At 45.0% G+C, this 25,157-nt stretch overlaps 1 protein-coding gene across 1 annotated transcript in view; it reads left to right on the top strand.

The window, feature by feature from the left end:
* LOC109516315 (microtubule-actin cross-linking factor 1-like) overlaps window positions 1-25,157 on the top strand; it is a 137,177-nt gene that overhangs the window by 41,223 nt on the left and 70,797 nt on the right. The window contains exons 7-41 of the mRNA XM_019870778.1: window positions 5,050-5,216; window positions 5,344-5,456; window positions 6,180-6,286; window positions 6,389-6,508; window positions 6,727-6,822; window positions 7,194-7,321; window positions 7,666-7,759; window positions 7,830-7,984; window positions 8,559-8,841; window positions 8,921-9,049; window positions 9,138-9,215; window positions 9,321-9,482; window positions 9,914-10,018; window positions 10,108-10,329; window positions 10,584-10,736; window positions 11,128-11,139; window positions 12,410-12,564; window positions 12,806-12,932; window positions 12,998-13,181; window positions 13,257-13,417; window positions 13,727-13,905; window positions 13,999-14,137; window positions 14,254-14,445; window positions 14,544-14,627; window positions 14,973-15,080; window positions 15,153-15,251; window positions 15,490-15,612; window positions 15,994-16,085; window positions 16,163-16,298; window positions 17,657-19,234; window positions 19,279-22,471; window positions 22,601-22,622; window positions 23,358-23,481; window positions 23,990-24,145; window positions 24,369-24,584. Of these exons, the coding sequence (XP_019726337.1) occupies window positions 5,050-5,216; window positions 5,344-5,456; window positions 6,180-6,286; window positions 6,389-6,508; window positions 6,727-6,822; window positions 7,194-7,321; window positions 7,666-7,759; window positions 7,830-7,984; window positions 8,559-8,841; window positions 8,921-9,049; window positions 9,138-9,215; window positions 9,321-9,482; window positions 9,914-10,018; window positions 10,108-10,329; window positions 10,584-10,736; window positions 11,128-11,139; window positions 12,410-12,564; window positions 12,806-12,932; window positions 12,998-13,181; window positions 13,257-13,417; window positions 13,727-13,905; window positions 13,999-14,137; window positions 14,254-14,445; window positions 14,544-14,627; window positions 14,973-15,080; window positions 15,153-15,251; window positions 15,490-15,612; window positions 15,994-16,085; window positions 16,163-16,298; window positions 17,657-19,234; window positions 19,279-22,471; window positions 22,601-22,622; window positions 23,358-23,481; window positions 23,990-24,145; window positions 24,369-24,584 (9,192 nt within the window). The remainder of the gene's footprint in view (window positions 1-5,049; window positions 5,217-5,343; window positions 5,457-6,179; window positions 6,287-6,388; window positions 6,509-6,726; window positions 6,823-7,193; window positions 7,322-7,665; window positions 7,760-7,829; window positions 7,985-8,558; window positions 8,842-8,920; window positions 9,050-9,137; window positions 9,216-9,320; window positions 9,483-9,913; window positions 10,019-10,107; window positions 10,330-10,583; window positions 10,737-11,127; window positions 11,140-12,409; window positions 12,565-12,805; window positions 12,933-12,997; window positions 13,182-13,256; window positions 13,418-13,726; window positions 13,906-13,998; window positions 14,138-14,253; window positions 14,446-14,543; window positions 14,628-14,972; window positions 15,081-15,152; window positions 15,252-15,489; window positions 15,613-15,993; window positions 16,086-16,162; window positions 16,299-17,656; window positions 19,235-19,278; window positions 22,472-22,600; window positions 22,623-23,357; window positions 23,482-23,989; window positions 24,146-24,368; window positions 24,585-25,157) is intronic.

Genomic DNA, 25,157 nt, shown 5'->3' with positions numbered 1-25,157 from the left:
CTTTTTCCCCGAAGCTCCTCAGTGGCCTCACTGTCCAGACATTGAAAGCATGAAGGTGAATGATAGCGGCCACGTTGCTGCAGAAACACCCTGGCAAAGCAATGGCATGAACGTGACTCAGCGTATTTGTGTGTGTGTTTTGTATGTGTGTGTGTGTGTGTGTGTGTGTGTGTGTGTGTGTGTGTGTGTGTGTGTGTGTGTGTCGTACACTTGGAGGGGAGGGAGACCACAGAGGAGGCTTACATTTAGCTTGCACCACGATTGCCAGTCCGGTCATGGAAAGTATGAACAGCGCTTGGGTAGCAAGCTAATTATAAAAACATGTGGGTCGTAGCTGGTGCTTGTAATATTCCACTTAAGAATCAGGTTAAAAAATGAGGACTCCTCCTTCACTTTGTTTCTTTGGTGTGCGGAATATTGTTCACGGGTCAATGTGCTTTAGGTGCTGCATGTTTAGTGGTTAAAAGACACATTAAATTAAAATAAATTATCTCTAATTCAAAGGAGAAAAGAACCACATTGTAGCGCTCACAAAGAAGTGCGAAAAACAACTTTGCCAATCACGTTTCATCTTCCAAATGAATATTCGTAAGGTCACAAGCCGGAATGATGACTCATGACTTCATTGTCACCAGTGCAGCCTTCTCATACACAATAGCGTCACATTTTGGACCCATTTGAAATACAAATGAAAGGCTACAATGTGCATCAGTCTTCATTATTGCCAAAATAGCATCTCAATAATTGATCAGTGTGGGTGTGTGTGTCAGCAAAGCTACTAGCATAGCTAATGGCACTGAAGTGAAAGCCTCAGGAATCAATCAGCTCTGTTTTTCCTCATGTGTGTTTCACTCTCCTCTATCTCTATTGCTTTTGGTGCTTTTTGACAGATCGTTGCTACTTAACTTGACCTGAGAATGTTGCGCCAGCGCAACCAATCCTCTTAGTGCCAGTCACTGATTCAATGAGTCACGTGTCGAATGAGCAAAAGTGTGTTATTCAAAGCCTTAATCTGGCCCTTGAAAGAAGACAAAATGGAGTACAGTGAATCGATGCTTCCAGACCCACTGCATCTCTGCGAAATATAGAGAACCATATATGTACTGTGCTTTCTCCTTTATATCATCAAATATGTCAGAGTTAGCATGCGAGAGGTCGCGCGGATGCTCATTTTTGGTTCATTGTACCATTCGGCTCCAGCATGCGCGTTTGGTCCGCTAACGGTTAAATGAACGAGCGAGGACAAGTGAGAGAGCAGCAACAAGGAAGTGGAAAAGAGGAGGAGGATGAGAGCCGTGTGAGCGAGCAAGAGAGAGAGGGAGGGTTGGTTTGTATGTGAGAAAGTGACAGAGAGGAGAAGAGAGCGAGAAAGGAAGCTGCAGCAGCAGCCGGGAGATAAAAAAGAAAGAAGAGAGAAAAAAAAAAAGCTTTTCCTCTGCTGGTGAGCTAGCGAGGGATAACGCAAGCAAGCAGGCGGTGGGAACCAGGCGAGGTGGTGGTGGGGGGGGAGACACATCCAGGCGAGATTCTGGCATTGGAGCTACAGGAGGCCGAAAAACAGCCTTGAATGCAGGAGGAGGAGGTGACGGCACAAAACATCAGGCAGTGACACCATCACGTCGCTTGGAACTAGCTTGTCTTGAGGAGGTGACGCCCTGTGAATGGGGTGAACTTCCAGACTTCCCTACAACGGATGCGGAATATCTGCTTTTAAGTCTTGTTCACCGAATCTGGATTATCTCAGCGACATGACTTCTATCCCGATGCCTCCTCATAATTAGATGCAGCGAGGGGCTGTTACCACAAATAAACCTCCCCTCCGGGCCGTAAGGACAGATCAAGGCTCGTCCTCCTCCCCAAACTCTGGATTTATTGTGCCGTCGCACTGCGCCACCTGATGGAGGCTTTCCTGGCACATTGACAAATCTTTATGGCCGGAAGTAATTCTTGCTGCTTGACCGAATGATACTTCTTGACATGGATGGCGTCGGTCTTCAGAGCGGTGCCTGGGGTTGTTTCTCTGCAGTTTATGTCAAGCAGAGATGATTCCATAGGAACATGCCCGGCAGGAATTAGTTGCTGCGATGTTTTGACGCCTGTAAAACCGGCAGCTCACGTGACTGCTTGAAGCTGATGCCCAACTCTCCAGCAATCCGTGAAAAGATAGGCCGAGCCGGGCTGCATTCTGCGTCGACATTGGCTGGCTGCGCTCTGTGTGTCTCCCTCACAACCAATCCAGATGCGATGCACTCGGAAATCAGAGCTTTCATTCACGACGCGAGACATCGACTGCATCGCCTTTTAATACCTCTTCCGCTAAGCCTACCGGATTGGAATTCCCCCCAGGGACGACCTACGCTTCTGCAGTAAAAGGGGGGGTGGGGGGGGGGCAATCATTAATTCAAGGACTTGCAACATGTTATCCAAGGGTCATGAGCAAGGAAGAACACTTTGAAATGTTGCGGGTCCTCGTAATGCTTTGACTCCCTGGATGATGCTGCACTTTTCTGATGACATATGGGTCACATGCCGTTTATCACCTCGTTTGCCAAGTCGCCCTTTTGATAAATCACTCGCTGAAATCCCCCGCAGATTTTCCTTTATCCTCCGCATGTTTCTGTTGTCCGTGTCCTTGAAGCGTCACAGAAGTGTTCCGGGAAGTAAAATAAAGAAAAAAATTGAGCAGTTCCCTTGTGTATACTCGGTCTCTGACTGCAGCTTGAGAGCACAGGTACTCTGACTCGATGACCATGTAAGAGAGAGTTAAAAATGTAGCAGGGTGGGGGTGAAGCTGCAACTGAATCATTTATTGGCTGAAGAGGTTCTTTCCCAGAGAGAACGCATCCATGTTCTTTGTCAGGTCGTCTTAAATGGGATCCCTGTTTTCTCACTTTGTTGTGCGTAATACCGACCCTCCTTCCTTTCTCCCAAGAGTATAATTTCATGGGATTTTGCCGCGACACAGTTTGAAAAGTATTTTCTCCGCCGCGACTGACGACGAGAAGATGGGGAACTCGCTGGGTTGTGTCAGGCCTCCACCAGACTCGGAACCTGTCGGAGGCCCTCCGCTGTCAACCAAGAAGCGATTACGTTTCAGGCGACGGCGCAAAGGACGGAAAAACAGGAATGATGATGAGCCTCAAGTTATCGAGACGAAGCTTTCTTTTGAAAGGACTTGGGACTCGAGCAGTGGGCCAAGCTCTCATCGAATGTTGCCCGCCTTGAAACATCACAGTATGCTTTCCCCAGGATCTGCATATTCTCCTACCAGTAGCCTCCTAGACCCAAGTATTCCCCAAGTTCAGCATACCCCCAAACTCAGTCCGGCCTGGAGAGGAATTTTCTGCCTCCCCGGGGAGGAAGCCGCTGCTAGGTCTGTCGTTGACGTCTCCAGCATCCCCAGTCAAACCACCACCACGAGCCCGATCTATGCTGCACCACCTCCGGGCAGTACCACCACCCCTGGAGGGGGTAGGATCTGCCGCGTTCGTGAGAAAGTCCACGGGGTCGTGGAAAAACCTTGCATGCTTGAAGAAGACCGAGCCAATAAATGTGAGCGGACTGGGAGTGAACGGATGAAACGACGGGCAGCGGGGACATTAGAGGTGAGGCCTTCTTTTGGAGAGCACAATGGTGTGGTCCACATCAGAGAGGTGGATGGTAAGCTCTGCGTGGTGAGGACAGTGTACCCCAGTGACTATGGCTCTCCAGTATGGAAGGGTGAGTGTGACCGTCAAGTGGAAGTGCGCAAAGAGCCCTCTGCTCCTTTTCCGGTGACCGGAAATATTCTCAAAGTCCAACTATCGGAGGGCGAAGGAGACACGGAAGAGGATGCCTTCAATGAAACCTGGATGCCCGACAATCTCGCCGGCGAAGGATTTAGCTTGGAAACGCAGGAGAGATGCTCTCTCTTGGAGTCGGGCTATGCCAGTGACCTCCCACTGACCTCGCCAGAAACGGCCGTCACCACTCCCAGCCAGGTGGACTGGCAGAAGCTAACCAGTTGCTCTTCGGAGAGATTGGACGCGATGGCGGAAAGTCCGCAAACATTGCAGCAGCAACAGGCTGCTGATCGACACCTGCCGCAGGTCAGCTCGGATCTTTTTAACCACTCTGAAGTTACTGAGACAACTTCTTTTTTTGGAAAGAACTATTTCTGGAGGAGTTTAAATCCTACAAAAAACAGAATGTTGATGGATTTATTTAGATTCTTCTTACTTTTGAGGTTGCAAGGGCTTGTACTAGTTCGCCTTAAACATAAGCAAGTACAGTAAAAAGGGCGATGGAATGAATGTGTCACCACCTAAAATCCCAACCACTACTGCGCTGATAGGTTGATTTTTATTCAACACTTGTACTTTAACGGGTACACTGGCATGCCAATCGCATGGTCACCTCAAATGTAAGGTGAGCGCACATAAGGCGCGTTAGCCCAAGTATTAGTTTACTTGCCTGTCGGGTGAGGAACTGCGATCCTCCAAATGACGCTGCGTACATTGAAATATATTTGCATGTTTCTCACACAGACTTCAGAGTGGGTGACTGTTCTTGTACTACTCAAGGGCTTCTAATAATGCACTGTTGTGTGTGTTATCAGGCAGAGTGGCCTTGTTTCCTGCCTCTGTCCCAAGAGTCTAATCAAGGCAGCACAGAGCATTTTGCCTTTTCCACCTTCTCACTTCCTTGCTCATTATTTGTGTCTTTGTTACCTTTTTGTATTGTGCTATTTGTATTGAAATAATCTCTATTACGCTGTGCGCCATTGTTAGGAGCTGCGGCAATCAGGTGATGCAGAAATGTGCTGCATAGCTGCCAGGTAGATGCTAGGTGCACTTTGCTGAGTCACTGCTGTGTCTGTACATTTTTTCTTTCACGGTTCTCTTGATGAGATGCAGGTTTTAGATGAGCAGTCGCAGCAAACCACGATTTATCCGTGCTTAAAATATTGATTAATGAGCATGAGAATGAAGTTGCTCTCTCTAGTCAAGAGTTTTTTATGTAACTGGATATTCTTCTTCTCAAGTGCCAATCTTCATACTCCCAACACAGATTTCCGAGATTTACGTGTGCGGTGAGTCGGGTGACCTCACCGCCAAAGAGAAGCTGCTGCTATGGAGCCAGCAGGCTACCGAAGGCTACCCAGGCCTCCGCTGTGCCAACTTCACCTCCTCGTGGAGCGACGGACGCATGTTCAACGCCCTGCTGCACAGATACAGGTTGCTCTCACTTTTCGAAGTGTCCCACTCACAATGCCCCATAGCTCCTATTTTTTGAAAAAAATTTTTGCCAGTGTCGATAATTTTTATCACAGTTGGGTGTGTTTGTATCCCCCTCCCTCACCAGACCCGACCTGATCAACATGGAGGCGGTCTCACAGCAGAGCAACCGTGACAATTTAGAGCACGCCTTTGAGATTGCCGAGTCGCTAGGGGTGACAAGGCTGCTGGACGCCGAGGGTGAGGATATATTTTCACTCGTCACTGCACTGATGGGTTGCTAAAACACAGCCTCACAGCCTTCTAGAAGCTTCTCGGAAAGAACGTAGCAACTAACATTTAGTACATTTTCTTAACTGGGGTGATTTCTTTAGTTAAGAAAAGTAGTTCCTCAGTTGCACAGTGAATCACGTTTTGGCTTTCAATAAAACTGTACATTTTAACTCGCAAGCAACCAAAGAAATATTTAATTTGTTTTCATGCACTACCAGAAAGGATTTATTTGGTCATTCTTATTATTTTGTTATTTTTTTGAAACAATACTTCCTATGACTTTTACTGTGCACCGAGAGACTACTCCCCCTATTGGGAGAAATAAGTTTTTTTTCCCTTTTTTTTTTAAATGTCATTTGAAATTGTCATTTTCAAAATATTTTTGATTTAATATAATCTTAATTTTGCAGTCATTTTATCATGAATTTTTTAATATGATTTACTGAATTTTGTGTTTTAAATGATTATATACTAACTCACCTATCACAGGTCAAAATCCCTTTTTTACCCCCCTAATATTTTTATTTTCTTACATATTTTTTAAATTCAATTTTTTTTTTAGGGACGATATAACAATCTGAAGAAAGTTTTAGCCGAAATGGGATTGTTACTTGTCTATTCACATGACGCTTTTATAAATCCTCAAGTATTTTTTTTTATTCAAGTTGTTGCTCTTCTCTCTCCTGCCAGATGTGGATGTTCCCGTTCCAGATGAAAAATCAGTCATCACGTATGTGTCCTCCATCTATGATGCCTTCCCCAAAATCCCAGAGGGAGGAGAGGGCATCGCCGCACATGTACGTCCTAATCAACGTCATTCGTTGGCATTTTTTTTTTTTTTTTTTGAAGCTGAATACCACCAACGGTGTATGATAACGTGCTTGTTTTTAATATTTCAGGAGGTGGATCAACGCTGGTCCGAATATCAGTCCAAGTTCTCGTCTCTGCTCCAATGGAGCCGCCAGCAAACGGCTATCATGTCCAATAAGAACTTTCCACAGAATCCAGTAGAACTCAAGGTGAAGCCTTATTTTTGGAAATTATCCTCAGCCTTTTCCTGACAGAAATCACTTTTGTCTTTCTGGAATGACATAAGATGATGCCAAAACCTTGGCTCGTGTCATAAGAAAGTAGCAATTGCTGCCAAGAAAATATTGTTGAGGTGATGCATCTCGACAGCGTACAAGAACCGGTTAATGATATCAGTTCTGGATTTTTGTCTCTTGTGCTCCTGCAGGCACTTTACAATGAGTATATCCACTTCAAGGAGACGGAGGTTCCCACCAAAGAGCTGGAAAAAACTCACGTGGAACACCTCTATAAACTTCTGGAGGTAAATGGCAAGCAATGTTAAAGGGGAATAGTAAGGCCATATTGGTACGTTTAGTTTTGTTGAAATGACAAGAAAGCATCTGTATCATTTGCAAACATATCAAATCTAATATTTTACTAAGCAGACAGCTTTTTTTTTTTAATTGGGAAAATGTGCATTTGGCCGCATATTTTTTTATTTTTTTTGTAATAAAGTGCGTTTGTGGAGTTGAGTGGTTCATCCTCCCCCCGCGGCCTTTTTGCAGACTGACAATGCAGCTCGTTGTTAGCGCCAACAGATGATGATTCCTACTAAACCCCCTGTTACCTCGTCATGTGTCATCATCTTGTCCGTTGGAGTGTTTACTGACCTTTGTATGCATGTGTCACAAGGTGTGGATGGAGTTTGGCCGCGTGAAGCTTCCTCCGGGCCTCCACCCCAACGACTTGGAGGAGGAGTGGGGCAAACTCATCCTGGAGATGCTGGAGAGGGAGAAGGTTCTCCGACCTGCCGTGGACAGGTAAATATCGAGTTTTAATGGCATAATATTGAATTTCAGTTTCAAATGTGTCACTTGTGACAATCTTTTGTGGTTTAAAGGGAAAATGTAATGTTTTGTGGAGGAATGTGCCTTTTGGAGACCAAATACAGTGGTTGAATGGCAAGATGTTGCATTTACTTGGGGAAACGAGCAGACAAATTTTATTTTAATTAAAAAAAAAAGATTTTATTTTGTTTTCCCTCAATACTGTATTGCAATTGTGATTTAAGATGCATTTTTTTTCAAGAAGCAATAAATTTTTCAAAACCACCACACATATATAATAATCAATATATAAAAGTGTTTGTTTTCATGTCTTACAGGCTGGAGTTGCTGCTTCAGAGAGCGAACAAGTTCCAGAACCTCGCCTTGGACTGCGAAGAGAAGATCACCCTGGCCAAGAACACGTTACAAGCCGTGAGTACTCGTATCTTTAATGTGACGTCCAGTATGGACCGTGTTGGCTGAAGCATCCCGTGTGACGCAGGACATGTCGCGGTCTGAGAGCGGCGAGGCGGTGCAGTGCGAGAGCGAACTGGCCTCCTACTTGCACAACTGCGAGGCGCTGATGGCACAGATGCAGCAGGAGCTCAAAATGCTCCAAAATGAAAAATACTACCAAGTGGAGCAGCTCGCATTCAGGTGGCTCCACAGTTCACATGAGCGTGCACGTCTCACCAAAGCTTAAACTTCTGTCAAGTCAAATATACAATCTTGGATCGTAATAGGTCAGAGTTTTGTTCAGATTATGAATTTATTCTGGATTTAATCTGTCAGTAAATTTAACAGATACTCGTGTCTGCTTTTGTTAAATGGAATTACACTATCTGGTTTAGCACATTTAATTCAAAATTATAATCTCCATGAATGACTGGACTCCAGAATCGATTTGGGGGGGAAAATGGGAAAAATATATCAAGAATTATTGTCATGATGTTTATTTATTAATCTTGCAATTTAAAGTAGAAATAAAAATATGACAGGGTACGTTTTTTAAAATTATTTTAAAATATAATGCTGACTTGTGTGTATTGACACAATCAGGATTCAAGTGTGTGTGTGTGTGTGTGTGTGTGTGTGTGTGTGTGTGTGTGTGTGTGTGTGTGTGTGTGTGTGATGTACACATTATTTACTAGTTGCATCATGAGTCAACACAATCATTCCGTGTCCTTGGTTGAGGTAATAAATCAAAAGTGTGTATGTTGTCCCCATGCAGATTGACGTGCCTTGAAGAAGAGCTGGTCTCTCTCCGACTTCACTGTTCCAGCCTGTACAGAAAAGGTCACTTCACGATTGGCGAGCATCTCAGCCAGCGCGCCCCCGCCGAGGGCCCCGGGTTCTCTCTAGGCCAGACTCTGCTGGGGGCCGCCGGTTCTGCAGAGGCTACTCTTCTTCGCCGCCCGATGACTCGTTCCCAACTGGTGGCCATGTCCTCGTCAGAGGACGAGGGCAGCCTGAGGTTCATTTACGAGCTTCTCGGATGGGTGGAAGAGACGCAGGTTTGATTAGGCACATGTTCGGACGCCCCTTAGGAGAAGTCAGGACCCCTGGTGCAATTTTGCTTTTTTTGTGCTTCAGGAGCTTTTGGAAGGAGCTGAATGGGGGGCGGACCTTCCTTCGGTGGAAAACAACCTGCAGGAACATAATAGTGTGCACGCCGCTGTGGAGGAGCTGATGAGCGGCCTGCAGGAGGCTCGCAGCTACGAGGTACGGACTTGCTCACACTAAAGTAAACATGACTGTTAGAAACAATCCACAGTATCAGGCAAACAACACTGACGATGTTGTGTCTTAGGCCAAAGTGTCGACCAACTTCAGGAGCAACTACTGCGAGACGCTGGCCAAACTGGAGCAGCAGTACTGCAAACTACGGGTCAGTAAAGGGGATGTGCACATGTCTGTCTGTGCTTCTGCGTATGTTTGAAATGAAACGTATGAGTGTTGCCCACTGACGTCGTGTTGTTCGCTCGGCCGTTAGGAGCTCTCGTCGTGGCGGCTACGCAGCCTCGAGAGTCTTCATTCTCTGGTGCGCGAGTGCACCGAGGAGCTGATCTGGCTGAACGAGCGCGAGGAGGACGAGATCGCCTTCGACTGGAGCCACAACAACACCAACATGGATGCCAAGCGGGAGATGTACAGTGTGAGTAGAGAAGCCACACCCTGCGCACACACACACACACACACACACTCGGGTCAAAAATAGTAGAAACAGCTCTGTGGTCTCTTTTGCCTAAAAACAGCAAACCAACTTGAAGTAGACAAGTTTTTTTTTTTTTAATGCTCATTTTCACAAAAATCATCTCGCTGAAAGATTTCATTATTATACTACAGTATGTTTGTCCCATGTCATTCAAGTCAAGTCAACTTTATTGTCAAATGTGCTGCATGTGCAACATACAGCACAGATGAAATTACATTCCTCAGGAGAGAGAGGAGCCGCTGCGGGTGCCTGCGCCGCCATCAAAATCGCCATAAACAATTTTTTTTTTCCAAAATGAATTGAGGGCCATGTAAAGTTTTTTTTTTTTTTGCTTTGTTTTAATAAATGTTGGCTGGTTTCAATGTGTTCAGGAGTTGCGGTCCGAACTAGACGAGAAACACAGCGTGATGCGGTCCCTCCAGGAAATGGCGCTGCGCCTGTGTCAGGAAAACCATCCCGCCAAGCAGACTCTGGAGGTGAGGATGAGCGGGTTCCTCATTTCCTCCTCTTCGTTAAAAAAAAAATAAAACCGTACATAACGGACCTTTGGTCATGATGTCTGCAGGCGTACAGTGCTGCGTTGCAGACGCAATGGCAGTGGGTGGACCAGCTTTGCTTATGTGTGGAGCAGCATCTGAAAGACAACACGGCCTACTTCCAGTTCATGAGCGATGTGCGCGACTGCGAATCGTACCTGAGGCAGCTGCAGGAGAGCATCAAGAGGCAGTACACCTGCGACCGAAACAGCCGCCTCAGCAGGCTGGAGGATCTGTTGCAGGACTCCATGGTATGAACTTAACCCACCCTCACACTCTTTAATTTATATATGTCTCTCACACACACACACACACACACACACACACACACACACACACACACACAAACAAACACACACGTAGCTCTTTCTGATGACTTTTTGTTGTGTTGTCATGGCAACAATGTGCTATGACATTCAGGGTGAACAAATGGACAGATATAATATGTTAAGAGTTAAAATATGAGAACAACACCAGCATTTAAATTCTTCCTGCTTGCCTGCAGGACGAGAAAGAGAAGCTGATCGAGCATCGCGGCAAGGTGGCCAGCCTGGTGGGCCGCGCCAAGACACTGGTGCAGCTGCGCCCCCGCTGCCCCGACAGCCACCTGCCAGCGGCCATGCCCGTCCACGCTGTCTGCGACTACAAACAGATTGAGGTAGCCGCAAACACAGCCTTTTTAAAAAAATAATAATTTAAAAGACAACATTCCCAAATTGTGCACATATCTGACCACCAGCTCACCACTGTAGGCCCCTCCCACCTGCACACTGTTATTTTACACCTCCACCCTAAATAAGCTATCCTCTCCGCACAGTTGGCTCAATGCTAACTCTGTTAGCACCAACCATGTGCTCAGAATTGAAATATAATGTCTCATTTGTTTATTGTTTTTAAAGTCGCACTTATTTTTTTGAAAATGGTCATCTGGCACATGAGCACAAGTTCTCTCCGTCACTTTATCTTGTTTTCTTCTCTCTCCATCACCTCATCTTTTTCCCTCCCTTTTCACTTCTTCCTTCTCCTCACTCGTCCGTCGGGCTGTCAAGACAAACGTTCAGGTAGAGCGGCCATTTTGTCTGACTGATTGCCTACGATTGGCTCCACCTCCCTCGCTCTGTGCTCACTCAAGTCGCGTCATTCTTACGCAAACAAACGCAATCTGCTTGCTTGGGCTTTGGCTTTGAGCTTGGCTACAAGATGTTGTTTTGATCTAAAGTCAATACGGGACCCGTGTCACTACGATTGATAACACTGAAACTGCAAGATTTGATATCAATCTGACAACAAGTACCGGTCCAGCAATGTGGATACCGAAACTGATACTATACACCAGTTTTACACAAAATCTGTTAGTTGTGTATGATGCTCCCAAGATTTAGTATTGATGTGACACTAAGTTAATAATTGGTATAATACTAATGACAAATCAACAAAATGTAAAAAGGAATCCAATAGTGGTGAATAATACTGTGACCAGTGTCACCAAAACCAATTCTAATTCCTAAATACGAATCAATAAACGAATCAATAACATGTTAAAGGGAACCCGGTATTGGTGTGTAGTACTACAAGATCTGGTATTGACCCATTACTAAATAGATCACAGATTCCATTTACTGATGCCGGTACTATAAATTAACAATAGGTTAAAGGGAATCTGGTTGTGGTGTGTGTGATACTGGGGTCAGTATGGCTGATATTGTTTCTAAATAAATCAACAAGATCATAAAGACAATCTGATTTGTTCGGTACTGGAAATGTTGGTTTCAAACCTAATCCAAGAAAGTACAAAGCCAGTATTGCCGATACCAATACCTTTTAAATATTGCAAATGACGCGTCATCCAATATGCTAAATTTGAATGGATTTTCATGGCTTTGAAATGTTAAGAAAAGATGGATTATTAATTCGATGCTAATTTGTCATTCCAGAATATAATTTGGTAACTAAAAAGTTTTTAGGTAAATGCCGACATTGGTATCGACCATCATCCATATTTGTATCAATTGGACCAAGTGTGAAGTTGTGAATGGGGTTGTTTAGTGCACCTTCCTATCATCATCTCAGTGAAACTCATTCAGTCATCATCATTTGGCTTTGTGTTGTCTTGATTTACATTCTGCATGTTAATTTGTTTGGATCACTGACACATTTAACTGCACTACTAAATTACTATTATTATTTTTTTCTGAATCATCTGAACACTCAATAATGTCCATTTGTTTCTTCCCCTTTCCCGCCTCCATTCTCATTTTCACTCCCAACTAATTTATCACCCCGTGCTCCATTCTTGCCTCCTCCCTCCCGTCCTGGGATGACTGCTGTCAGATCACGATAACCCGCGGCGAGGAATGCGTGCTGGAGGACAACGGGCAGCGCACCAAGTGGAAGGTGATCAGTTCCACGGGCAACGAAGCCATGGTGCCGTCCGTCTGCTTCACCGTGCCGCCGCCCAATCAGGAGACCATCAATGCTGCCAGCAGGTGGGCACACACGGCAGGCTTTTTGCAAACTTTTTTTTTTCTTTTTTTTCTCTCTTCTTCTTCAGTAACATCACTGTGAATCATTCGGGTCTCTCAGTCACACAATAAGCATAGGAAATATTTTTGTCTTTTTTTTTTTAAAGGCAAAAATGTTGCTATAATTTAATTGGTGCAAAATTACAAATAAAAATACATATTTGTTCATTTTTAATGTATTGACAATCGATTGCTGTGCTTGTAGGATAGAGCAGTTGTACCAGCAAGTTATGTCGCTGTGGCACCAGATGCACATCAACATGAAGAGCGTGGTCTCCTGGCACTACCTCCTCAAAGACCTCCGCACCGTCTCCGAATGGAATCTGGACACGGTCAGTCTTCATATCTTTTGCTTTCTGTTGCCAGCTAAATTTACCATTAAAAACTTTGACCTCAGGTCCGCAGGCAGTCCGCTTCAGAGCGTCAGCGAGTCCTGGACCACCTGGACTCCCACTTGTCCGACTTTCTGTCTGACAGCAGAGAAAGCGCACTGTTCACGCCGGCCGAGCGGCGCGAGCTGGAGGCGGACGTCCGGCAAGCCGAGCAGCGCTGCCGTGACCTTTTGCTCAACATGGAGAGTGGTGAGAGAGCGCGCTGAATCAAAGCAGATCTCCCCTGAAGGCCCACTGATGCTTACGGCTTTTGTGTGTCTTCAGAGGAGAAAGACGAGACGCTGTCTCGCTCGTACATGTCGGAGCTGCAGAACGTCACCCTGCGTCTCAACGAGGCCGAGCAGCGATTGATTAGCGCCATCCAGACACCGAGCCGGCTCTCGGATGACAGTGCAGATAATGCCGTCAGGATAGCCGAACAGGAGGTCACTTGGGGTTTTTCCTTAAATTTGTATTTTAATTGTGACATGAAAACTTAAGTTCTTTAAAAAATAAGTCAATTAATACGTTACCGTTATTTAACAAATACAATCTTTTGAGAGTTTTCTCCTGGTATTTTTCTCCCCCCAAATTCCACTTCTTGTCAATATCTTTTTCTTAAAAAAAAAAAAAAAAAAAAAAAAAAGGTATACTTATCGCCTTTTATTTCTACGTAAACTTTTTCTCATTAAATTTTCGTTTTAAATACAACAGTGTTTTTCCAAAAATATATGTATATATTCCCTTATTTCCAGAAACTGGAGTGTGAACTGGACGCGCTTCGCTCTAACCTGGGCGGCGTGTCTCAGAGCTGCGTGGCCTTCTTGGAGGAGAAGCCTGCATTCTCAAGCGTCCCCGCCATGCGCTCGGAGCTCAACCAGGCCGTGAAGAAGATGGACAAGCTGCACCACCTCTCATCTGTCTTTCTGCAAAAGTCAGTGCGCTCAAGTTCAAACGCAGTTCCGTGAAGTTCATTCCATTAGAGACTTTGAGTGTGCGCGTGTGTTGTGTATGTTTTCCTGGCCAGATTAAAAACTGTGGACGTGCTGCTGCGCTGCCTGGAAGAGGCGGAGAGTCAGGTCAAGAAGTACGAGAGCAGGCTGAGCGAAGAGGACATCCTTCCTGCAGACACGGCAGCCATCCAAAGCCTAAGAGATCAATTGGGGGTAAGGTGTTGGAAGCCTGTACAGTGTAATTAATTGATCGATGAATAGCTACACTGTCGATAGATGGATATTTTACAGTCAACCTACATCAACAGCTTTTTTCCCTTTCTTTGTAGAAGTGGCAGTGCGAGCTCTCCGAGCAGGAGGGCGTCTTCGAGTCCCTTCAGTCGGACGTCCTCCAGGCCAAAGAGGCGACGTCCCGTCTCACCGTCCTCCACCCGGACCGCAACCCCGAGATGGAGCGCGGGAACACACCGGCTGGGACCACTGACAGCAAGGCGCTCTCCGAGCAACTGGCGCAGCAGACGGTCAGTCCACACACAGTCTGACGATACTAAAAAAATGAGTCTAAACAATGTTAATACATGTGGATATGATTTTGGACTTGTTACTGCTTATGTAATAGGCTTTGGTCGCTGAGATCGAAGACAACCAGACCAAACTCGATGATTGCCAGGCTCACTCCAAACATTACTGCACCTCAGTCAAGGTCAGTGTGTATAGTGTGTTGGTAGTTGACACAGTGATTGGATAAGACAAGCTATCAAGTTATTTATATAAAAAGTGTATGTAGATATTTTAATTCGTGACTGTGACAAAGGGTCAATATGGCAAACGAACACAAAACCTGACATTTGTGGTTCAAGAAAGTAAAAGCCGTGATTGGTGATCTCAAGATGCAGCTCAGATTGTAATTTCCTCGCAATGTAAAATTTATCCCTCCCCAGTCACTGATGCATCAACCTGTTTATTTTCTGACAAGGTGATGTGATTGGCGCCGTGTGACATTTTCATGCCAAAGCACTTTGTCAATTCAAAATGATTTTCTCTGCAGGATTACGAGCTTCAGCTGATGACTTTCAGAGCCTTCGTGGAGTCCATGCACAAGTCACTGGTGAAGAGGAGGAGGATGCACTCTTCCTCTGACGCCATCACTCAGGAGGTCTGAGCACATTCATTTGAAATTTGTGTTCATATGTGAATACATTTCAGAAGTTTTTCCCCCCCCGTCCAGTTCATGGACCTGCGCACACGCTACACAGCATTGGTCACGTTGACTACGCAACATGTCAAATACATCAGTGACGCCCTCAGACGACTCGAAGAAGAAGAAGTGAGATTTTAATCATGAAATATGTATTTCATAGCAAAGCATTCATTCAAGGGGGATCACTGGCCATTTTTGAGCTATTTTCCTGTGTGCTTGTGCCTTAGCTGTAGTGCTGCCAAAATTGGTTATGTACTTTTTGTTTCACCCTACACATAAAAAAAAATAACAAAACTAAACTAAGTGAATATTATAATAGCGAGCTTCTTGATGGAAATAATAACTATTGCTCCCACGCATGTAGAAAGAGGTGGAGGAGGAGAAGGAAGCCAGGGTGGGCCAGGTGTCGGACCTCCTGGCATGGATTGGAGGTCTTCAGGGACGGACCGGAGGCCCCAACGCTGAGTCATCACTTGCTGCGCAGCAGGTAAACATGATTAGATTTGGTTAGCTCAGCTGTACAAACCTTTCCAGGCATGACTAATTGGTTAACACTCCATCCAATGATTACGCTAATGGAAAAGTGGGTTAATTGGCCTAAAGACTGATGCACAAGTATTAGAGTTGAGCGATTTAAATTAGTTACAAATTGTCTCCCCCAATATTGCGATTGCAATTTATTATGCAATTTCACACTGCTGACACGGATAATGCAATGTCAATTTCAATGTTTTAACTGTTCAGCCTTAACGCGGATGAGATAATAGAAAGCCGCTGCTGTTGCCTGGCCATCTCAGATGCCCCGTCAGCAAGAGAAGATATATATATCGGTTAGACATTATCATTTCACACTCTTTATATCCTACAGGCCATCAGCGAGCAACTTGCCGCCAAGAAAGACGATGTGGCCGAAGCCATCAGAAGCACGCAGGTCTTTCTCCTTTCCAAACAAGCTGCCAAGTAAGTCCCTTCACACACACTCGAAGTCCACCCGCACAGTTTCCACCGTCCAACCCCGTCGCCCTGCCCGTCCGCAGGCTGTCCCCGGATGAGCGCGCCCACGTAGAGGCGCAGCTGGACCAGCTGACGTCCACTTACCAGAACATGTGCGAGGCCTCCATGCAGCAGATGCAGCAGCTGGAGCAGCAACTGGCCAGGGAGGAGGAGAGGAAGGTGGGCGCAAAAGTCACTTTGACGCTTCACATCACTCACAAAGAGTATGCGTGTGTGACTGCATGTGGTTTTGTTCACAATGTTGCGTGTGTACAAATGGTCATGTCATTTATTGTACCATCGCCTGCACTTGTGTCATTAACTTCACCACCAACCTCATTTCATGAATTCATGTTGTCATTCTCATCACATCCAGTCACATCTGCCGGGCTGCTGATGTCATTAATAACACCAGGCCTTCAATAGAACAACAGAGCTAAACCTGTGCCTAGCTCATTATTACATCATGCAAGGGTCCCTAATTAAGTGCCCTGTGGGTATACAGTAAGCTCTCAATTAACATAAAAGTTATATTATTCTTTGACATTGCATACACTGATACAAATGTATCTGATTGTGTTGCTTTGTTGTTGTGTGCGTTTGGTGCAAAATTGGCCAGCTATGCAAAAACAATCTCACCATTAGCATGTTGTGTCCAGATCACAAGTATTGCTGCGTGTGTGTTTGTCCGATTTTATTTGTTCTAATGAAATTCTCTAACAGTGTGTCACTCTTCAGCAAGCATTTTGCTTGACAACAACCACTAACAGCAAGCGGCCACAAAGGAGCGTTGTGGACGTTATTGTTCATAGCAAAGCATTCATTCAAGGGGGATCACTGGCAATTTTGAGCTATTTTCCTGTGTGCTTTGTGCCTTAGCTGTAGTGCTGCCAAAATTGGTGATGTACTTTTTGTTTCACCCTACACATTCAGTTTATCTTCAGGCTTTATGGTATAGTAAAAAAAACAAAAAAACAATGTAGTGTTGATGGGTCAGGATGGAGAGTGGCATGCACAACGCTAACATCAGCTTCTCACGCCGTGCTGCACTGCATTCTGCCCGTTAGGCGTGTGTTCCCACCAGCTGGTAAGTAATGCTTGCTTCTTTTATTATGTTGCCTAAAGATACGCTAAAACAGTTTTTCGTTTTTGTGCTTATTTTTGTGCAGATTTTACTTTACATTTGAAACAGAATAAAAACTAAAATTTGCCCCAAAACATGAAATACGTGTTTGGGTTTTTTAAAGTGCTATTTAAATCCAATTTATTATGATGATTATTATTACTCACATTTTATTCTAATAGAAGTAGTGGAAGTAGCTATAATGCATTATTTTGTCAGGAATTCTTAAACCTATACTCCTAATAGAAGTAGTGGAAGTAGCTATAATGCATTATATAGTATAGCATATTATTTTGTCAGGAATTCTTAAACCTATACTATCTGTAAATATATAACATAACATAAAATATCTGCATACTGTATATGTAATGTATATCCTGGGAGCAAAGCATATTTTATTTCATTCTTTTGGTAGGTGCCCCCTTGCATTGCTGGCGTGATCGACCTGGGAAGTGTGGAAACCTTCCCAGTCTTCCAAGCTGCCCAACGGGGTCTGATTGACCAAGACACGACTCGTATTCTCCTGGAGGCCCAGCTTGTCACCACAGGGGGGCTCCTCTCTCCTGACCCCTCCCTCGTCCTCTCTGTCGATGAAAGTTTTGCTAGAGGTTTGATTGATGCTCACACCAGGCAGTCCCTCTCAGAACTGGAGAGCACTTGGCTTTTGGTGGAATCTGCAACCGGTGGCCAACAACTGAATGTGCATGCGTTATCGTCAGCTGTGGAGGCGGGACTCATTCAAGAGAAGGCAGGAATTCGCATTCTCGAAATTCTAATGCGAGAAGAAGACTTGAAGCTTTTGTCATCCAGGAGCCTTCAGACCAAGCTTGAGTCTAGGCTTAAACGCAGAGAGCTGATAGATCCAAACACAGCTGAGACAGTAAACCTAACCGAGTTGCTTCGGCGCTGCATCCCAGATGACAACTCGGGTCTTCTCCTGCTTCCTATCAAACAGCAACCTGGAGGAAGTGTCTGCCTCCGCTCCGATAGAAAAGTTGGCATCTTCCGTGCCATTGAAGAAGGTCTGATCGATCGGGAAGTGGCCAAGCGGCTCCTGGAAGCTCAGCTGTTTGCTGGTGGGATTGTCGACCCCCGATCTGGACACAGGCTGACCATTCATGAGGCGCTTCGTCACGGACTCATGGACCAGGACTTGGCTTGCTCCCTGTTTGTGCGACAGCTCAAAAATGGTGGGATTCTCGACCCTGTAACTAGAGAACGTTTGGATTTGGAGAATAGTGTCGACAGAGACCTTCTCTCCACTTGTATGTCTCTTTTGGTCCTTGAATCACTCTGGACGTTTATGGGAATGCTGTGGCCTGAATCTGGTGAAATCCTGTCCATCTCGGAAGCTCTTCAGCAAGGAGTTATCTCAGAGGAGCTGGCACGAAACATCCTCAGGCAGCGTCATGCTGTCGGAGCACTATACAACTCAGAAACTCTTCAGTTGCTGTCCTTTGAGGAAGTTCTAGATCACAGTGTCATCCATATTCTCAAAGGCATCCATTTGCCAGATGTACTCGTCAACATAAACCCGTCGGGCACACCATCTCTGAACCGCCTGAGTTGGGGTTCTTCAAGCTCGGCACCTTTAACATCCTCTCCTGCCAGCCGGGTGTTGGATGCCAAAGCAGCAAACGGGATGGATACCAACCAGCAAGCTAAACACAAGTTGCTCTTCCACCTCATGACTCACAGCTATGTGGACGCCCACTCAGGAAAACGCATTGTGGTGTTTGACCCCGAGTTGCTGGAGTTAGTTAACACAATTCAGTCAATGGTTGGACACGTGGCTAGTAGTGACAAAGTTGAGACTTGTGTCAGTCTGACCACACAAAAAGATAATGTCATCGCAATGAATTTGATGGAAAAACACATTACTGACAGGGAACCAGAGTCAAAAGACAGAACTTCCAATAGAGTCACACCAACCAAATACTTGGAGCCCAAAAGCAGAAACGAGCAGGGAGACAGTTACAAAGCTAAACCTTTGGGAACTGAGATAATGTCATCGCAATGAATTTGATGGAAAAACAGATTGACAGGGAACCAGAGTCAAAAGACAGAACTTTCAATCGAGTCACACCAACCAAATACTTGGAGACCAAAAGCAGAAACGAGCAGGGAGACAGTTATAAAGCTAAACCTGAGCCTTTGGGAACTATGAAGATTAATTTTGACAGATCATCAGACACTATCGGAGATAAAAGCATAAATGGAGAAAAAGGAACATCTAGTCTTGAGATTTCAACAGAAAAGCTCGAAAGTCTAAGCGAGAAATCTATAAATGACACAGAAGATGAGCTTGCAGCTGAATCCGATCTCCTGCAGACAACACTCGAGCTGGAAAACATGGAAAACATTTTCAAAAGTTCCGGAAACGAAGATTCCAATTCAAAGCATTTGAGGAAACCTGAAAGGGCTGAATCTGAGTCTGAATCGAAGCTGGCCAAACCTGTTGTTGATGTCCCTGAATCTGCATCTGAAGATGATGATGCTGAACTGTCTAGGTTGGTCTATGACCTCTCTGAGGGAGGTCTGATGACGGAAGACGGTGAAAAGTTGCTCCCTGACGAAGCGGTTGCTCAGGGCATCCTTCCCGGTCACACTGCGGTCAAATTAATGGCTCACATAGGATTATTTGGCGGTTTCCTCGATGCTAAAAGCGGTGAGTCTCTGAGCATAGATGACATCATGAAGGAAGGTTTACTGGATGAAGAACTGATGTGGAGTGTCCTAAAGTCGGATAAAACACTTGCAGGCATCGTGGATGTGGAGAAAAATCTTATATGTGGGGTTAGGGAGGCAGCTCAGGCTGGTTTGATTGATGGCACCACTGCAACTCGACTCCTCGAAGCCCAGGTGGCGGCTGGAGGTATAGTGGACCTCCATAGGGATAAGAAAGTCTCCGTTACCTTGGCTTCAAACCTTGGACTGATAGAGGACGATCAAAGAGAAACACTTCTTGCACTTGAGAAGGCGTACCAAGGAAAAGTGAGCGGGACTGAAGTAGCCCTCACTAAAGCAGGTTTACAGCTACAGATGGAAGGCGTTATTGACCCAGAGACTGAGTGTCCTGTTCCTTTGGAACAAGCCATTGAGAAGTGCTTAATAAACTCCACACATGCATTTCAGGTGTTGCTTAGACAGGTGGCCGAGGGCGGGATAATCCATCACGCTTCGGGAATGAGGCTGTCAGTGTCTGATGCCGTAGACAGAGGTCTTGTGGATCGATCACTCGCTCCCGGCTTGGAGGAGATCGAGTGGGCTTACCAAGGTAAAGGCAGCTCCTCAAACATGGAGGCTGTCGTTTTACAAGCATCAACTGGAGCAATTTTTGACCCCCAGTCAAGATGTAGAGTCACATTGAGCGAGGCTGTTATTCGGGGGCTTCTGGATGAGGAGGTTGCAAATGAAGCTATGGCTTCAAGCACAGCGGCGCAGGGGGTGCTTGACCCCCAAACTGCTCTGATTTTGCCTTACTCAGACCTTGTAAGAAAGGGTAAGATAGACATTGAGACGGGCAAGCGATTTTTGGAAGTGAAACCATTCAGTGGGATAGAGAACAAACAAACAAAGTGCCGCATGACTCTTTCTGAAGCTTTATATGCAAAACAAGTTGACCCAATTCCAGCTCTGAGACTGCTCCAATGCCAAGCAGACAGTGGTGGCATCGTTGATATCACCACTGGCAAAAGACTTCCTCTGCGTGAAGCATCTGAAAAGGATTTAGTCTCTGAGGAGATGAGTTTAGAAATTGCCATTTACCAGATTATGAAAGGCGGTTTAGTTAATCCAGCAAATGGTCAGCAAGTTTTGAATCTCAGTGATGCAGTTGCTTTGCGGCTGATTTCTAGTGACATGGCTTCAGAAATCAAGGAAAAATTGACTCTTTTGAAGATAAAAAATGATGATGATGATGATGATGCACCCGCTATCACCTCATCACGAAGCATAGACAGCCCAGATATGCCTTCATGGGGTAGTGTAGAACCTTTGACTTCTTCAGAATCCATTGACGTCATAACCGAAGTAGACAAGCCACTGGAGTCAGATCTGTCCATCGACCTTTTGAGTAACTTTGCTGCAAATGTTGAGAAGAGAATACAGCAAGCCCTAGAGGAGGCCATACCACAGATTGCTACAGCAAAGAAGATTCTGAAACCAAAGACGGTAGAAGAGTTACAGATGAACACAAGTGAACAAAAAGGATGTACATCTGAACGTTTGGTTCCAGAATCGATTCTTGCATGTGACAGAGATTATGACGACATTCATGAAGAAGACACAACAAAGTCAGATGGGATCCCTAAGAAGTTGCTGTCTAAATCCAGTGATGCGAAAGTTATGTCGGTCAAAGACTTTGATTGTCCACCGACTGACTCCAGAACATCTGATGAGGAAGAACATGTCAAACCAAGTGACGAGGACTGTAAGATCGGGGAGGTTGTAGCGAGGAATGATGGAGAAACAGAAAACATTTTGACCTTTGAAATGCAGGCTACTTCTGCCATGGAGCAGCAAGAACTGATGTTGGAGGAGGCCCTATTGCAAATCGGTAGCTCAGATAAGATTCCTGAACCAACGAATGCAGATAAACTACAGAAAAGTCAACAGAGCACAGATGAACAAAAACAAAGCATACCTGAAGGTTTTGACGCAGCGTGGATTCACGAATGTGACTCTAATGTTAACAAAAGTGTTATGGAAGAGGACAGGAAAAAATCAGATGGTAAACTTGAGAAGATGCTGGGTATGCATAACGTTGTTGGTCCGCTGACTGACTCGAAAACAGTGGACCAGAAGGATGATAAAAAAGAACGAGTTCAAACAAGTGAGGAGGAAACTAGTGTGCAGTATGTCGCAGAAGCCAATGATGGTGAAAGAGAGAATATTTGCATTGAAACCGAGGCTCTTTGTGCCTTGCAGCAGCCAGAACTGCTACTGAAGAAGGCAGTGCGGCAAATTGATGGGACAGAAAGGATTCCTCAACCCGCGGCTGCAGACAAATCACGAGTAAGTCAGCAGAGCACAGATGGGCAAAAAGGTGCCACACCTGAAAGTTGGGTTCGAGAATCAATTCAAGTGCATGACATGTTTGTTGAGAAGGATGACGCTGATGTTGATAAAAGTGTGAAGGAAAAGGATGGACAAATGTCAGGTAGGAAACTGGAAAAGTTGCACTCTAGATTGGGTGATGAGAGAAGTACGTTGGCCCAGATCACAGATGGTTCATCAAGTTTATGAGAAATAAAATAATGATTCTATCCAATCAAATCTTTGTTAATATTGCTCTTTCATACTGAAAACACAACACAAAGACAAACTCATCCATCCCTCCCATGTCCCTGACCCCCAGGACACCCATCACCCAACACAAAGTAGTTACAGTGCAAAATATGAGCATCCATGTATACCTGGTGAGCACTATTAGCACCTTGTCAAGTTAAACTTTGAATATACATTTGACAAAAATGAAGTCATCAATGTTTCGGTACGTCAACATTGTCATTCCTGCAAACAGTTTACCAACACACTATTTCTAACAACTCTTTGCCCTGAACGACTATAATATGACTACTGTTACTGTTTCCACACAAAAGACCAAAACAAATGGTGCACAGCTCAGCCCGAGGCACGTTTTCCAGTTTCCATCCTCCCATGAAAAGTCACATCGTAGTCCTGCCTTGCCTTTTTAAAAATGTTCACATTTTCTGAAAGGGTTCCTATTTTCTTTATTTTCAGGTTCAGATCAGCAAACACGTGGACCGATGCAGCGGTTTTGAAACGTGAGCATCAACTGGTACAAAAGGAAATGCCTCAACCTGTATAATTAAAGCTGCGCAAGAATTACAACGTGTTCATTGTTTGCTATTATTTGCTTTTTTTAATTTAAAAGGTAAGATTATTTGATCGGATCACTAACCTAGATTTGAGAAAATGTGTTCACATGAGTGTAATGACCTTTCGAGCCAGGCAAAGGCACTTTAGTCTACCTGTTCTATCCGCAAGGAACGCCAGCCAATCCTAGCACATATCCAGTGGTAATTCTGCCGCAATGTAATTTGTTTTTAATTTCTCCGCCCCGCCCTCCTTTTTTATTTTTATTTTACCAGTAACGTAGAAGATGACTGTGAGAAATTTGAGATTTCCGAGAAGAGCGTGAACAAGGGAACCGAACAAATCGGACTTGAGTGCTTTGAGCTGCTGAAGGTTCTGGGAAATGGTACCTATGGAAAGGTGAGCCGTTATGTTCATCTCTTTCATGAAGGCAATGGAAATTGTGCCTCACTCCTCAATGCTGTTGGTCATTGAGCTGTTCCAATTCAAATACACACCGACTGGTCAGAGCAGTATTACAGTGACCTCATTCAAGTACAAGGCAGTCCGAATATTACACTTAGCTCTCAGTATGATGCAGTACATTTCTACACCCGTGTAGTGACTTCTATGTACATAATTCACCACCAACTGCAAATGTGTGAATGCAATGTTCATATGCTTGTCAGAGAGTTCACGATTATTTGGTAACGGGGTAGAAATAATTGCAGTCCCTTTAAGGACCGCCATTTTAGTCTGCTTGTTTCTATGGAAACTTACTTTCGGCGGGCTTCGTTTGGCACGAGTGTTTTTTTTGTGGTGCAAATAAAAAAAACACGACACACTCTCTCTCGGAGTGCGCACGTGAGAAATTGTCGCTTTCTTCGAGTTCTACAATTTCCACACCATTTTTGTTCTGTTCCCAAAGTCATCACAAGTGCATCAGGAGTGCTTAGAGCGCGACCAAAGGATCATAGCGCTTGTCTCCATGGTCAGACACCTGGAAGTCAGACTCAAGCAGCAGCAGCAGCAGTCGGGTGGACGCAGTCTCGTCGCCTTGGATGACATCATCAGGCAGACACAGGTCAGACATCAGTTCCACAATACTATAGCATCGGAAGTGTAGTAATTGGATTTGTATCGTATTGTAATTGGACAAAATCGCAGTGAAGGGTATGTTATCATTATGGGGAGTCGTAGTTGAAGAGAATTGTGTCATAATAGAGTGAATCCTGTACGACGATGATCCAGTATTGTCTTAGCTTTGCACTCTGACGGTCATTTGTTAACTTGCATTTTACTGTCAGGATCTGGAAGTGGAGCTGCGAGAGCTGGAGCCTGAGGTCACCACAGAAGTGAAGGCTGCCCAGATGCTCTTGATGCACCACCCCGGAGATGTTCCTCCACAGCTCCTTATAGCTTTGGAGAAGGACCAGAAGAGCTTGACTCGAGCGTACCAGGCGGCCAAAACACTTTCTGGGGACATGCTGCAAAACCTGCGAGACCGCAGAGATTCATACAAGGTTCAACAAAAAATTATCAGATTTATTTTTTTGTCATGTGTATGTATAAATGTTCAATTAAAAAAAAAACTGGTGGGTTGAGCGCAAACTGGGAACTGATGGGAGTTATCCTCATCTCTCAGGAGGCCGTAGAAGCTGAACTGAAATCACTTGGTAGACAAATGGAGGCTCTGCTCTCCTGGGTGAGGGAGACAGAGGCACTTGCAAATGAAGAGAGTGAAACTCTGGATGAAGATGGCCGACTTTTGCATCAGTTGCGTCTTTAAAAAGAAGGCAAAGGTAGCAGAGGAAGACGATAAAACACAGCAACCAGAAATCAAACTTAGACCTGAAACCTGTCAGCCAGAGAAAGCATCGTCGAGTCACGGCAAGACATTTGGCGCTCTTCAAGAGGACAAAACTGAATCACAGAAAGAACCAGATGCTGAACCTCATGTGGTAAAACAACGACACCAAAATGAGGAAACGGACTATGGGAATGTTACAGCCCCATCATTGGATGGCACTGACAAGAAGAGGATGCAGCGGAAACATGAAGCCGAAGACCCTCCGTCGAGCCCCAAGCCACTACCA

This window comes from Hippocampus comes, unplaced genomic scaffold, assembly GCF_001891065.2.
Source record: "Hippocampus comes isolate QL1 unplaced genomic scaffold, H_comes_QL1_v1.1 scaffold35, whole genome shotgun sequence".
Taxonomy (NCBI): Eukaryota; Metazoa; Chordata; class Actinopteri; order Syngnathiformes; family Syngnathidae; genus Hippocampus; species Hippocampus comes.
Note: the sequence above shows the minus strand (reverse complement) of the source record. Positions and strands in the feature narration are given on the sequence as shown.